Here is a 15,184-nt window from a genome sequence, read left to right on the forward strand (position 1 = left end):
TTATTTTCCTCCAACAGTGATGTGTTGGCATGTACATCAAAGAAATTTAAACCAAGACCAATTCTGAAAAACCCTTTTACTGCACTTAAATAGATATTAGCGCGGATATAATCACTACACCATAGAACTTACCTTGTTTATAATTATTTTATGCAATAATATAGTGACCAAACCTCTGTATGGAGCAACATTACCTTCATAGTACAGCTTTTAGCATCACCCAGAAGTACTAAATGCAGTCTGAGCCCTCACTAAGTATCAGCAATCTGCAATGCATAGCAGCTGTGCACCTGCCCTTTGAATTCCTTGAAGAAAATTTTGTCCAAAAGAAACTTATTCTTTATAAAAAGATTCGGTGAGTAGTATCTCATCTGCAATTAAGAGGTGCTGATAATTATAATTCCCTTTTTATACTTTTATCCTGTCAGACCCGCTGTTTATAAACAAAATTGCATTTCTGTATCTTCATATCTGAACTGTATCCAAGAAACTCCACTCTCACTAATGCACAGCAGCCTCATATCTCTACAGACACCACACTATATTTACACAGATTTCAAAAGAATTCAAGCTGCTTTTATCCTGCCCCAGTAAGGGATAAGAAGACTAGAAAAATACACACAGATTAAGATCACTTGCACTCGAATGACGTAGCCTAGGATATCCAACAAGAGGCACAGCTGTAAGAAAGGGTAAGTAAGTGCACAAATTGCGTTAGAGTCATTAGAAAGTGCACTGGATGCTGCAGAAGAGGGTCAAACTCACAGCAGAGAAAACATTAATCTAAAAGCTGAAAGAAAACGAGGTGCAAGAAGTGACAACCTACACCACACCCATGTTTTCTCCTAGAAAACCACATTCAAAACCAACACCTTTCCATATTTATCACTCAGCTGCTCATATTTAATTAACTTCACAAGTCATAGTTAAGGTATCTATTACAAATTGTTCTTGGGATACCAATAAAACCTATGCTGTGTGATAAACAAGTAAGATCTTTCCTATGCACATAACATCTCAAAGCAGGATGTTTTTTTAGACACCACCCACCATTTTAAATTATTTTTCAGACAAAAAAAAAAGAGTGCTCTGAGCTTTACACTGGCCCTCAGTCCCTTGACTTTTCATTTGACCCAATGAAAAGCTAAAGCATATTATAAGAAAAAAGATACCTTCTACTAAATCATATAGCCTTGAAGAAGGTATTTCCAAACTTAAAAATCTGTAAGATTTACTTCTGAAACAACAGAACTGCAACATACAATATTATCAAATACTATGGGGCACAAGTGGAGATGCATTCAGTGAGCCAAGCTGAAGAAGGCAGCTCTAGAGCACACACTGTTTTTGTGCATCCTAGAGTGACGAGTGCTCCTAGACACCCTCAATTGAACAACCAGGTATCAAATCAGGCCCTATAATTTCTTCTAACCCATCAACCATATCTCAGCATGTATTTCTGCCAGCTGGTTCTTATCCAAACATAGATCAAGTCTACACAGTAGAAAAGATTAAACTCTACCACATAATGACATGATTATAGAAAGGAGATTTCACCTTCAACCTAAACAATTCAATTGGTGTTTCATTATTCCTATGAGGAACATACATGCATCAAAACCATGTATAAAATAGCAAACACTGCAATGATACATTTCACAAAATAAATGCCAATTAATTCTAGCTCAATTATCTTCTTATCTTCTTCAATTTTCTCCATTTTTTTTCCTACTGGAATTTAACTTTATCCTTGCAGACGTCTAATAAAAGTTTGGAGGAGGAGCAACCTTTAAGTTCCTGACAAAGAATGAACATCATTCTTTGATTTAGGAAAAAGAACAAGAGAGTACCACATTAGCATATTTTCTATCACATTCCCAGAGACCTGTCTTACTCTTCTGACCAATAAACAGTCTTGCAATATCCTTAATCTTTTTTTTTTTTTTCCCCAATCACTTCTTCCAGAAAGAAACAAGGCAGCAAATAGAAATGCATTAACTGAAATAATCTTTCAAAGCCTGCAGTGACCTTTTCACAGCTCTCAAAACAAACGTCTACCAGTGTCAACTTGTACGAAGTCAGTCATTCTTTTAGAAAGTTGCTCTTCTTTGGCTGGGAACAGATTTTCTTTTCCTGCTTTTATTTTGTGGTTTGGTGAGTTTTACAATGCATCTTTCTGAAGTCCTCTTCTCATTTCCTTAGTGAGCTGTATCAAGTTTCTTTGGTCCTTTTTCTTTTCATCACAGAATGATGGGTTTGGGTTGGAGGGGACCTTGAAGACCACCCAGTTCCAACCCCAGCCATGGGCAGGGACACCTCCCACCAGACCAGGTTGCCCAAAGCCCCATCCAGCCTGGCCTTAAACACTTCCAGGGATGGGGCATCCACAGCTTCTCTGGGCAGCCTGTGCCAGTGCCTCACCACCCTCACAGTAAAGAATTTCTTCTGAATAGCTAATCAAAGCCTTTTAGCTTAAAACAGCTACCCCTTGCCCTATCACTACCCTCCCTGACAAAGAGTCCCTCCTCAGCTTTCATGTAAGCACACTTTAGGTACAGAAAAGCTTCTATAAGGTCTCCCTGGAGCCTTCTCTTCTCCAGGCTGAACAACCCCAACTCTCTCAGCTTTTCTTCACAGGAGAGGTGCTCCAGCCCCTTGATCATCTTTGCGGCCTCCTCTGGACTTGCTCCAGTCAGTCCGTGTCCTTCCTGTGCTGGAGGCCCCAGAGCTGAACACAGGCTCCAGGTGAGGTCTCAGGAAAGCAAAGCAGGGGGAAAGCCCCCTCCCTCACCCTGCTGCCCACGCTGCTTTTGGTGCAGCCCAGGACACGGTTGCCTTTCTGAGCTGCAGGCACACATTGCTGGCTCATGTTGAGCTTCTCATCAACCAGCACCCCCAGGGCCTTCTCCTCAGGGCTGCTCTCAATCCATTCCCCACCCAGCCTGTATTTGTGCTTGGGATTGCCCCAGCCCAGCTGCAGGACCTTGCACTTGGCCTTGTTGAACCTCATGAGGTTCACACAGGCCCACCTCTCAGGCCTGCACAGGTCCCTCTGGATGCCATCCCTGCCCTCCTGCGTGGGGACCGCACCACACAGCTGGGTGGCATTGGCCAACTTGCTGAGGGTGCACCCAATCCCATTGACTGTGTCACTGAGAAAGATGTCAAACAGCACTGGTCCCAACACAGAGCCCTGAGGAACACCACTTTTAATTCTGCTCTTCCAGTTAGCCTTTCCTTGTGTTCTTCCAAGTAGCACCTTATATCTGTACAAAATCGTTCACTCACCATGTAGCACTTCTATCACTCCAAACTCCACATCAGTTTGCACAGTTTGCATGTGGTTTACATCAGACCACCAACATCACTTTGGCACACACAAATCAAAACTTCCTATAATCCTCCAAAGATCCACTTATGGACGTATTACTAGTAATATCACTTCATACTCTGTTAATTAAGTCCGTAACTGAGAAGAAATCTAATGGAGAAGGGAACCATTCCCAAAAGTTTTTGTCAGTCTGCTTTGCCTAAATAATATCCTCCTCCTCTAGGATTACAATGGGTTACAGTAAAGGAGTTGATATTAAAAACTTTCCCGTAAGTGATTGCTCCAGATGATCAAGTCAGCAAACCTTAGAGAGAAATAGATTAGAAACAACTGCTCTGAAAGCTATTTTGTGGCACCACCACTCTTGTATATTGCAGAAGAACATTCAACAGCACCAGCTGGTTCAGGCTTATGACGTGGGGGAACAAGGAGAGGACTCCATCTCAGCACAGACAGTGCTCTGCAGGCAGGCTTCTGATCAGAGGTACAAGCTATGTCTGAAAAGCAGCCCAGACATTTTTTTTTTTACTGCCCACATATTTGTGCCAACTGCTGCTGGCAAGCCAGATCAGCTCACTGATCCAAAAGAGAATAAGTCCTCCCAAACCCCCCAAGGCTAGTCTTACACTAACAGTTACCACGCTGTTGGGTGATCATTAGGTACTGCAAGAGGGGGGGTAAGAGTCCCGAGCCTGTGGAAGGGGGGGGAAAGCAGGGAGAGAAAGGAATGTTTGCCTATTTCTGCAGCAGCCTCAAGTTAGATCACACTGGGTGTGTTGTGAAACTGCCCTGAATCCCCTTCACTAGGTGCTGCCAGAGGAGCACTGGGACCAAGCTGGAAGAGGCAGGGGCCACTATCACCCACCCCAGATGGCAGTCCCCACGGGGCAGTTAGTAGGTCAAGTAAAGCACCTGTCACTGAGCACCGATGTATTCAGCTGCAGGTTTGCAGGACTGTCTCACTCACTGCATGCACGACAGCAATCCCTCACGTAGTCTTAATGGGTTGTTACTAAAATAGAGAGATCTCGGGTCACTGGCTTGCGGAGGTTTCAGCAAACTCGTCTGGCTGGCTTCACTTACAGGTGGCTGGAGCCCGGAGAAACGGATGGGCGGCAGCAACAAGGCAGTGGCCGCACAAAATCTTTTTCAAGTGAGCTTGACATACTGGGGCAAGGAGGGGAGACAACACAGGAAACTCTGCGCCCTTTTATATTCTTTAAATAATGAGGCTGTCCAAACCACACACAGTACTCAAAATATGAGCAAAAGGTTATCTTCATGTTCTGTTTTTTTCCCCTTCTCTCTGGCGTTATACTTCTTAACAAGGGATCAGCATTTTTGCCGAAGAATTAGTATCTTAGGAGGTGCACAACATTACCAGATTTTCAAGAATTTAAACCATCAATGACAATCTGGGAAGCAAGGAGCGGATCTTGCAGCACTTGAATTCTGTGATCTAGTTCTGAAGAAAGAGCATTAGAAACATCACAGCAGTAATGTCTTTGGAAACAAACACAATTACAGAGTCATTCCTCGACTGGACTCCATCTAGACTACAAAGGCATGATTCACCTGCGGCTTTATTAACTAGATTTCATACATCCGTTCTGCAGAGCCCAGAAGAGAATGAATAGATGATCTCTGTAAGGTGCTGGAAACAATTTACATTCACTTCAAAGTGCTAGGAAGACTTTGAAAGTTTGCAGTATTTTGGGAATACTTATTAGCAAGCACAGATTACAAATGATTGAGGAAGCATGGCCATTAACTGCTGGCAGAGAGTCACATTTGCTAATTACACCAGAGGGCCATGGAAATGGGTAGCCACTGGCTGCCATTGAGAGGGAAAACATTTCATCATACATTTACGCAAGATCATCGCAATTTTGCGTATTTCAAACTGATGAGTTTTGAGTTTTAGCATTTAAAGAAAGAAATTTTAGGGAATTCAGAAAAATATAATATAGATGAAAATTAAGTACGAACTGGAAAAAGGTTACTGTGAACCAAACATTTCTTTCACACAACTTGACAACAAGGAAGGAAATATAAGGGCATTATTTGATGATTTCAAGTTCATCCCAGCCCTGCACATTAAGTTGGATGACACTCCTCAGTTCAAAAAGCATAAGCTATCTGTGAAGTTTCTAATACAGGAAAGCACATTATCTACTGGGTACTAATATCTATCATGATATACAATACTCATTATAAAAACCCTATTCTTACCTCGAGACATCTCCCTCCCCCTCTTTTTCTGCACAAAAGTGTAACTGTCAGTTGAAGAACTGAATTTTGTGTTATTTTTGAGAAAAACACATTTCTTACATTTCCTGAAAGATGCACTTTTTTCCATGCTGGTGAAAATGAAAGGACATTCACATTTAAGTAGTAAAACTATACGATTGCCTCTGAAAACTTACAAGCAAACTCAAAACACATCAGCTACACACTACCAGGCATGGTACACAACCACAAGAAAATGCATTTTTAACACATACTCTTTCAAAACCAAAGAAATTTATGCCATTTCAGATTTATTTTACATTAATCTGGTACAACACGAAGCATTGTAAACAGCAAGCAATTTAATATTCTGTTTCTTAAATGCCAATTTGAACTGCTTATTGCTAATCCACTACATTTTGTTGCTTTCTAAAGAGGAATTTGATTATTCCCCAACACTGAAATAACATACAGGCTTTTAAACTGAAGAGGAAATCTATCACATAAAACAATTCATTACATCGACCCATCCAGTTTTACTAGATGTGTTAATGTTTCAGTAACAGCTAAATGTAAGGGTCCTCACTGTTAAATACCATCTTAACGCACACACAAAATTTCTGTTAAAGTGCTTCTGCATTAAGATTTATTTCCCTATAACTATAATTTTTCAAAGCATTTGATGCTGATATTTTAATTTATACTAATGCATTGAAGGAAAAAAAACAACTCCATATAAAGCTTTCTGTTTATGAAAAAAAACAGAAACAAATGGAGAGAATATTCTAGACATCTAGACAAAATCCACCTGTCTTGGCAATGTTGAATAACTTTAAACCATTCATTCTACAATTACTTGTAAGCTAATTTGTATGAACATAAAACAGATGAACATATAACTTAAGGGGGAAATTCTAAAATCAAACTATTCAAAGAACTCCCGATCAGCTGAAGCAGTCCCAGCATTTGGAGATCTCAGAAACACCAGGAAGAAAAGAGCAGTTGCCTTCCATGGCAGAGTACTTGCTTATACAGCACAACCCTCCATCTGCAACCAGTTAATAATTTGTCCCACACTAAACTACATTATCTTGCTGTATTTCTACATGGCTAACCTCTTGCTTTATTTCACCTGAGGCAGGTTTCTACACAGCTAACACTTCCTAAATGCCTTTTTAAAAGGATATGGGAAGCACAGACAAGAGAAGATGTCAGGATGAAGGTTCCAAAGAAGCTGCCAACTGAAATGGGCAGGGGATGCTGCTGGGAGAAGGTGCCACAGAACAGGAAGATATGGTGCAGGATGCCAGGGACAGGGAACACACATGCAGTGAGCAGCCCATTGGAGAGAGTGCAATGACCCAAAGCAAAGGCAACAGCAATCCCTAACTCATTGGGGCCATGCTACAAATTCATGCAGCCCATTAGCTGTAGCCCATGCAACGGGACTAGAGCCGTTCAGCCACATGGCTGAAGGGATGGCTCCCTGAGATATCCAGGTGTTTGTTTTTTTCTGAGAAGCTCTCTATCACATCTCCTGTACATACATATCCCTACACACATATCCTGTACTTCTCCCAGATCTCCATCACACAGGTGCACTCACTCAGGAACACCCGAGCAGCAGCAGGGAATATTTACGAGGAATGTATGCATTGAGAGTGAGAGATGATCAGGTGTTCAGTGAAAGCACAGAGAGATGGGAAAGCTCCTGCATGGATCGAATAGGCATACACAATTCCCTATTAACCGGAGAGTGATTCTCCGTCATTCCCATTTACTGTACATAATAGGAGATGGTTGCTAGTAGCAAATGGATGGAACGTGTAGAAAGACCATCTGAACTGTAAGGTGAGGGGGCACTGATTCAATTATAGAGCTGTCTGAACAGAAACCTTTCTCACTCTGTAAGTGCATTATCCATCCCAATATAATCCTGCAGAAGTCACGTGAACATCAGGAGAAACGATTAACATTTAATGACTCTGTGTGTGTGTTCTGAAAGCAGGAGGGTTTCACACCCTATTAACAGATCTGCAAACTTCAGCCCGCCCCATCTTGGTTTTATTTCATAGATGAGCCCTGGGGATCATGCAAGAGATCACACACAATGTTAAGAGAACAACGGCTTTCCTTCCTCCACTTTTTTCCCTCCCTTAAGCCTAGGAAGTGATGCACGCACCTACACAAAGAATATTAAGGTTGCAAAGGTATACATCTTTGGAAGACAGATATAGAGCTAGAGGGTCACTTAATTACCTCATGAACAAAGAAATGCCCTTCATAGCAGAAAAGATCCCCATTTTCTAGCTCTGATGTTTATGTATGATTTTAGACTTTGAGAAATGAAATCCTGAAAAAATGAAAGTATGCTGTACTATGCTACATTTTTCTTATGAGTTGTAAAAATGTAAGCATTGTTATTCCCTTACTCTTCTATTTCCTTACTCTTCTCTTCTGCACCTTGGAAGAAAACAGGAAATGAACAGAAGCCATTCTGCACAAAAATGCCAGTCCATATCATAAAGGACAGAGATATGTCATGCTGTAATTTTTTCAGAACGTTAAATACAATCTTCGTAATTTATCCAAAAATAAAAGCACCTTTCCATGAACCAGAAAACTCAGTTCTAAAACTGCTATGTACCAAATTTATCCACAGCCACAGCCACACAAACCACACAATTTTAGGTTTTCCAGGAAAGGTGTTTTCTCAGTTTAACTGATGCTGATGCTGAACCCAGTGTGTACTGTGGGCCAAATAAAAAACAAATTCCTAATGTCTGCTAATTTCTTATATCAGCTTCTCCTCCTCTCCAAGTTTTGCCTGAGCTGCAAACTCTTGTCAATTTTGTGACTTATTTGAAGCTGAGCTCGTTCCTGGAAAAGCAACTAGAAGAAAATCTAAGCTCTACGGGCCTCACCAGATCTAAATCATGCTCCATTCAGGTCAGGTTACCCCTCCCTCTGCTCGATGTGGAAATCAGTTTCAAGAGCTTATCCTTAAAACTCCTCACATCTTAGAAACACTGAACTTCCAACAGCTTAGAGGTCCTACATCCCACAGAACTATGCTTCAATAACCTTACTTCTTTAAAGGACATCTAGGGAAGGTATGCAAACCTTCCTGTCCTGTCACAGACTGAGAGAATAAAAAACATGACAACCTTCAAAACTATTCTTGATTTCAGATACATGGGTCAAAAGTGAAAAATGTTCTTGTGGACAAGGTAATACATTCATCTTTCTTCCCTGAACATCTGCCTATTGTAGGCTGCAATGCCAAATGAAGAACATGTACTCAACATTTTCCTATTATGGAAAAATAATAGTATATTCCTAGGATAGTAGAGTTTTACCTCTACTATATTGAAGAAAGGCGTATATTATCTCGGTTTGTAGGGAAATTCTTGTCATAGTACGGCCAACAAGTCAACACTTCCAACATGCATGCAAGAGAGATTACAGCATCTGCATAGTGTAGAAAAGCAGATTACAGAAGTTAGCAGTCACACTGTCCCAATTCACAAGGATACACAAAGCACTTCAGTCTCTGAAAACTAAAAAATAAAATTTTCCCTGTGAAAGTGACAAAAAAAGTTTTTCGTTTCCCTTCAAAACTTGTTTGAAACAATCAAGCCTCTCAAACTTGCAGGACAGAACACCAATCAACCGTCCCCTAAAATAAAAATTTCCATCTTTTGCCATTGTAAGTAGTCCTCTAGCATTACTACTTGATAAAACCCTACCTCGTATTTATTTCATCTGAGTCTTACACTGGGTCAGACATCACACAATGTTTAGCAGAATTAGTGAAGTCTGTATTCCTGATGGGTCTTTGGAAAGGTGCTGTTGCTCTCTTTACTGCAAGAACTTCGTTTTGAACAAAATATGCCACCCATTTTCTCAGATCAATTGGTTCCGTTTAAGACATAAAACGTCTGGAAATAATGGATTTTCGCGTATCTTCAGTGGCCCTCTACAGGCTTAAAAGATAATACAAAACCACTCATAGAATTCAGTACCAAAGAAGCTTTAACTAATAACAGGCATCTAACTTCAACTGTAAGATTTTGGCTTATGGCCATAGTATTTAGCAGATATCCCCAGTTCACACCACACCTGAAAAACAGAAGTTTCAAGGCTGCAAATACAATTGCACTATCAATCTCCTGTATGTAGACTTATCCTGGAGTAATATTTCAGACTACAAATATAATCTAAATTTGAACTTTCTCCCCATAGCAACATTTCTAAAAAAGAAAAATATTTCTGATAAATCGTGTGACAGTCGTGAACAGTCTTAAATGTATACATCTTATACAATGCACAAATAGCTATACACACGGTACACTTCATAACCAAAACACAATAAAATGCAATATAAAAGCATTCTCTCTGACTGCATGTCCCAGGGGCAACCAAAAAGACAATTTATGAATGCTATTTGCTTCTCATACCCCTCCAACAATACATTAGCAAAATACAGGTAATTCAAATATAGAAGAAAAAGCCTTACTCTGCTATATCAAGATATCCACAGGAAGCAGCTGCATGTAGAGGTATCCAGCCTTCATTATCTGGTTGATTAATATTTGCTCCATTTTCCACCAGAAACTTCACCATATCTACGTTATCATCTATACAAGCCTATAAAAAAAAAGAAAGAAAGAAGTTCACATTAAAGCTGTTCTACAATAATACACATGTTTAAGTAGCATATTTAGGATAAAAATAAGTATTTTCATTTATGATGCAGGAGTGAGGTTTATTTGTTGGGGTTTGACAGCAAGACAGGAATATTTTGAGAAAAAAGCAATAGTTGTCACAGATTTGTCAAAAAATCCTTAAACAAAGGAATTCAGAGTTTAACAAAACCAGTAATTATGATTTCCTCAGGTAAATTTGTTCTGTTTTTCTGAAAACCCATTTACAGTCACCAGTACAACCTTGTTCTCCTGTACAAAGGGATTCACTCCCCTTGTAAAGCCCCCAGACCCTAGCTCCATCCCAAGTCCAGCTAACCAACTGGATGCTACAATTGCCAACAGGATCACCGTGCCATGGAGCAGAATTGTTGTAACCAAGAGATGGGGAGCAGTTTTGAAAACAGTATCATAACATGGTTTTAATTACGACATAGAGGAGACTAAGGAGCGTGCAAGGGGATGCGAGGCCGCACTTCAGCAATACCCTGCTGTTTTCTACTGCAGCGTGCTCTATACCACCATACATCTTGCAACAGCCTATTAATCACTGTATTTATGAACTTACTTGAGTATCACTTCAGCACATGGTAAAAATACTATCTTTTGTGCACACACTACCATCTTCTGTGCACATATCCTAATTACCAAGGCAGCAGTGCTGCACGGATGCAGACCTACTGCCGCTCTCCAGATCCCCATCGCCTGGCTGCTATTTTGTCTTTCTTCTCTGTGTTTGAGTATTTTTCTCACAGGGTGCTCAGTGCGTTTTCTTGCCAACTTCCATACTGCTGCCCTTAAAAGGGCAGAGCAACACAGAGAAAAGTCCCTCTGCATTTCAGGACGGCAAGGACTCAAAACAGCTAGACCCCACAAGACTGGCATTAATTTTTTTTAGCTTATTAAAACAACAATACTACAAAACCAGAAGGCTGAAATGAGAACTGTTATTGCCAGGCTCCTAAATCCTTCTAGAGAATTATTCCTCTAATACAAATGCAGCTAAGGTGTAAATTTTACTTTTTAGAACAGTTCTACAGAAACAAATACTGAAAATGATATATTGTTGTACTATTGCAAAACCTACAAATTTCCTTATTTAATCATCTGTGCTTTCCAAGATGAATCCTGAAGCTTTCCTCCATTCTGTAGTGCTGAGGCAACAGTTACAGTGTAAGGGAGCCGTATTGCTGGCCTGTTTAATCAGCCCAGCAAAAACAGCAAGGAATTATCCCTCTTTGACCCCATTTGCTGTAGCAGGGTATGAACTTTAAGGCTTTGTTTAGAATGCAACACAGAACTGTTTGAACAACCAGCCTCATCTGGACTAGTTCATCCATGCACTTTCAGCTGGGCTGTAACTAGACTGCAGCAGACAGCTTGCTTTATTTGTTCTTCAATTAAAAACAAAAATATACTTGTGTGTGTAAACATAACATAAACCTGAGTCCCCTTCCTACCTTTCCAGGTATTCTAGAAAAGTGCCTTCTTAAAGGATTTTAGAAATCATCTTTTTAACCATTTCCATCCCTATAATCAGCAATTCTTTTAATAACTGATGTACTAACCTACTCCAACAATAAAGACTACCAGTTCCTCTAGCATACTGTCTTCCATTTCTCCCACTTACCATCAGTGTACAACGTTTACTAACAAGGTACTAAAAAGCTCTTAAAAAAATAATTGCCTCTCTTTGCAAATCGTTCTGTTACTTAGAGGAAAAGGAACTAAAGGCAAGATGTCGTAACAGTTCAGGAAGAGAAGAAATTCAAGAAACACTGATGTTTACACTTAACAGAAGCAGTAACCCAACCATGTTTCATACACGCAATACACCTAGTATCTCTGGCAAAAATACCATTTGCCTGACCACTGATATCCTATGTATATTATAATATCCACCAGGTAATCATATGCAAAATATGCTTTTATCAGAAAAACTTAGAATTTCCTGAAGACTTTTAATACTACATTCCGATATGCTACATGCTCATGTATGTTCTGACCCTCCAAAATGCATAATACATGAAAAAGGGTATCTTAAAATTGATTAGCACTATTAAAAAAAGCCAGGCCATCTGTTAGTGACACAACCTATCACAGAACAAACCTTGCCCGTTTTTCAATTATACGTAAGAAAAACTGGCAAGACATACTCATAAAAATACTGTTGCTAAGTGAATCAAAAGCTTACATATGCAGCACATTAAAAGACATATGACTAAGTGGCTAAAAATATTTGACCAAATTTGGGCAGTTTATTGTGCCATATATGGCAAGAACCAGCAGAGCTCAGATCCCCTTCTAATGTATTATCACAGATTGCACACCCATGACAAGCAAAGATAAACAATCAGCAAGATTATATATGTTGGGATGAGAGAAGAAGAGCTATTAAGATAATAGAAGAATTTACTTGTATGTGCAAATGGGCACTGCTGGTGATCTGTGAACATCTGTGAAGTTTAAATCACGTTTCTCACACCCGATTATACAATCTGAGCAACAGTTAGAACAATTTTGTTAGTGGACAACGGGAGCCACAGAAGCTGAAGTTGATGAAATGGCAGACGGTTGTGTAATTTAAAAATCCATCGCCTTTGAGACTCTTTAAACAAAGATTACCTGAAAGTAAATCTTGTACCTGGAAATCTGTATCAGAAACCCACTGAGGCCTCCAAGAAGGCTATTACCTATTTTAAGGTGAAGAAAAGCAAATGTAATTTGTAATTGATCTCATTGCTGAAGAACGAGGATAGAGTGTGCCCTATTTCCCCTTGTCCCCTTTTTCCCTTTCATAGCACCAGAGGTGTTTGAGGGACCCAAGAGCCCTCATCACTTGCCATATGAAAGACAACTTTGATGAATGCCGAGAAACAAATGGTATAAAGGAAATTTTATCTCATTGTTTTTCCATTTCTACTCCGATTGTCGTTGTGTTATCTTCCCAGTCGCTTCTAAAAGCAGTATTTATCAAGTGCCAGGAGAGCCTCTATTGTTAGAGACTGACATCTCAACCCCAAAAGGAAAGCTTTTCAGAGCCGCACGATAAACTTAAAGCAACAGCCTCAGAAAAGTCTGCCCTTCTAAACCTCAGGAGGCCGTAACCTGAATATTATTAAAACGGAAAAAGCCACAAACAGGCCACTTGCAAGTAAGAGGAGTTCTGCTGACACGCAATGGGGCCAGAGTGCTGCCACCTCCTCCCCGCTCCCCGCGCTGCCTCGCTTCCTCACCCCAAATCGGGCAGAAACGTGGCATTTCCCAAGCCAAACCTGATGGGAATTAGCCAGCGGACCCCCAGACGAACAAGAGCTGGACCACGGACCAGCAAAGAGCAACAGCTCACTGCTCTCTGGCAAATGCACCCAGGTAGGTCTGGCTCGTCCCTGCAACAAGGTGCCCACGTTTTGGACTTCTCCCAGAAATACTTCCTGACCGCTCAATAGGGAATAACCAGAGGCCCACTCAACACACTGGATTTTAGCTGTTTCCAACATGACTTCATATCCCAATGCAAGCGGCACGTGCTCGGGCTGGCTCTCCTTACTATCAGGTGTTAAGGACAGAGGTGAAGGGTAGCCTTAAGTTAGTCAGTAATCTTAAAAATAGATAGCTTTAAAAGAGGTATCTGGGGTGTCCGGCCCCTCAGTGAGCAACCACCCTAACGATTCAGTAGACAGGGCTCCTTTCCCACAGCAACAAGAAAACAAGTGCGCTTTTAAAGAGAAGAAAACGCACAGAAATCTTGTAGGGAAAGAGACAAGCAATCAGCTAGAGAGACCACCACTGTCTCACATCCATGCACACTTCATTCCTCCTCATTTGCCCTTAGTATGGACAGGATTCAGAAACCGTCAACACAGAGCAATATAGAGACATAAAGGTCTAAACAAGCCAAGCACTTTGAATTCCCATGGAAATGCAGGAAATAGAAGAAAGACGTCATGCAACGGCCTGTAGAATAGTTTATCCCTTCCCTTGATTTACCTAGTGAACCAAGTCCAATGAGTCATTGCAACTAAGCAGGATGTTAACGTCTTTGTTAACATACCCAAGAATTAAATTAAGGGAGAGCATCCACATCCACTAGTAGAGATGCTCAGAAGAGGCTCCTGATCTTCCCCCTCAGCTGCTGGTTGCATACCACACTCGGACCATGGGGCTGACATACTTTGCTGAACTGGATCTCGAGTGCATCAGAAAGGCAATTAGAATTTAAAATTAAATAAAATAAGAAAAGTATTGTAATAAACTATTACATTTATTGGATTAAAACTGCATGATTTGTTCTGATTATATTAAAACGCTTTTTATATTCAGAGAAGGCGCGCTCTGAAATTCATCTTCACGCCCTAATTCCACTACCAGAGAAACAAGACTTTGCTTTACTGTGAAATTTCAACAATTAAAAGCCCGGTGTCAAGGCTTGTTTCAAACCGACACTTTTCTAAGAACACATTTCTCAATTTCAACCAGAATTTCTACCACTCGTTTTTTGATTTTTGCCACTGTGAGGAAAGGGTTTTGGTAGACAGAGGAAATGAAGGTTCGCTAGTCACGCTGTTTATGAGCATCTTCTATTCGTCTTCAAGTCACCTTGGGAAATAAAAGAATTAGCTTCCACATTGCAATTCTTAGTTTTATTTTTTTCTTTCAATAAGCCACTAACTGTGAAGGTACAAGAAGAAATTTGGTGAAAAGATACAAAGCAAGCTTGAGTAACACCTCCCACCTTTGGCAGGTCACATATTTATGCTTCATGTTAATTAAGAACACAGCATAAAAAAGTGAAGCAGCATTAAGATGCATGAAATGAAATCATAAAGTTGTATCTAACTCTCCAGCTAGTGCTTTGAGGTAACCTGGCAGTTATAACCACAAAAACAAAGGAGGAATACTTTTTTTGTACTTGAAA

The 15,184-nt window shown here is 40.4% G+C and overlaps 1 protein-coding gene across 11 annotated transcripts in view; it reads right to left on the reverse strand.

The window, feature by feature from the left end:
• PPP1R12A (protein phosphatase 1 regulatory subunit 12A) overlaps positions 1–15,184 on the reverse strand; it is a 124,236-nt gene that overhangs the window by 69,465 nt on the left and 39,587 nt on the right. For all 11 annotated transcript variants that reach the window (XM_027454353.3, XM_027454315.3, XM_027454371.3 and 8 more), the window contains exon 2: positions 10,080–10,210. In XM_027454353.3, coding sequence (XP_027310154.1) covers positions 10,080–10,210 — 131 coding nt within the window. The remainder of the gene's footprint in view (positions 1–10,079; positions 10,211–15,184) is intronic.

This window comes from Anas platyrhynchos, chromosome 1 (genome assembly GCF_047663525.1).
Source record: "Anas platyrhynchos isolate ZD024472 breed Pekin duck chromosome 1, IASCAAS_PekinDuck_T2T, whole genome shotgun sequence".
NCBI lineage: Eukaryota > Metazoa > Chordata > Aves > Anseriformes > Anatidae > Anas > Anas platyrhynchos.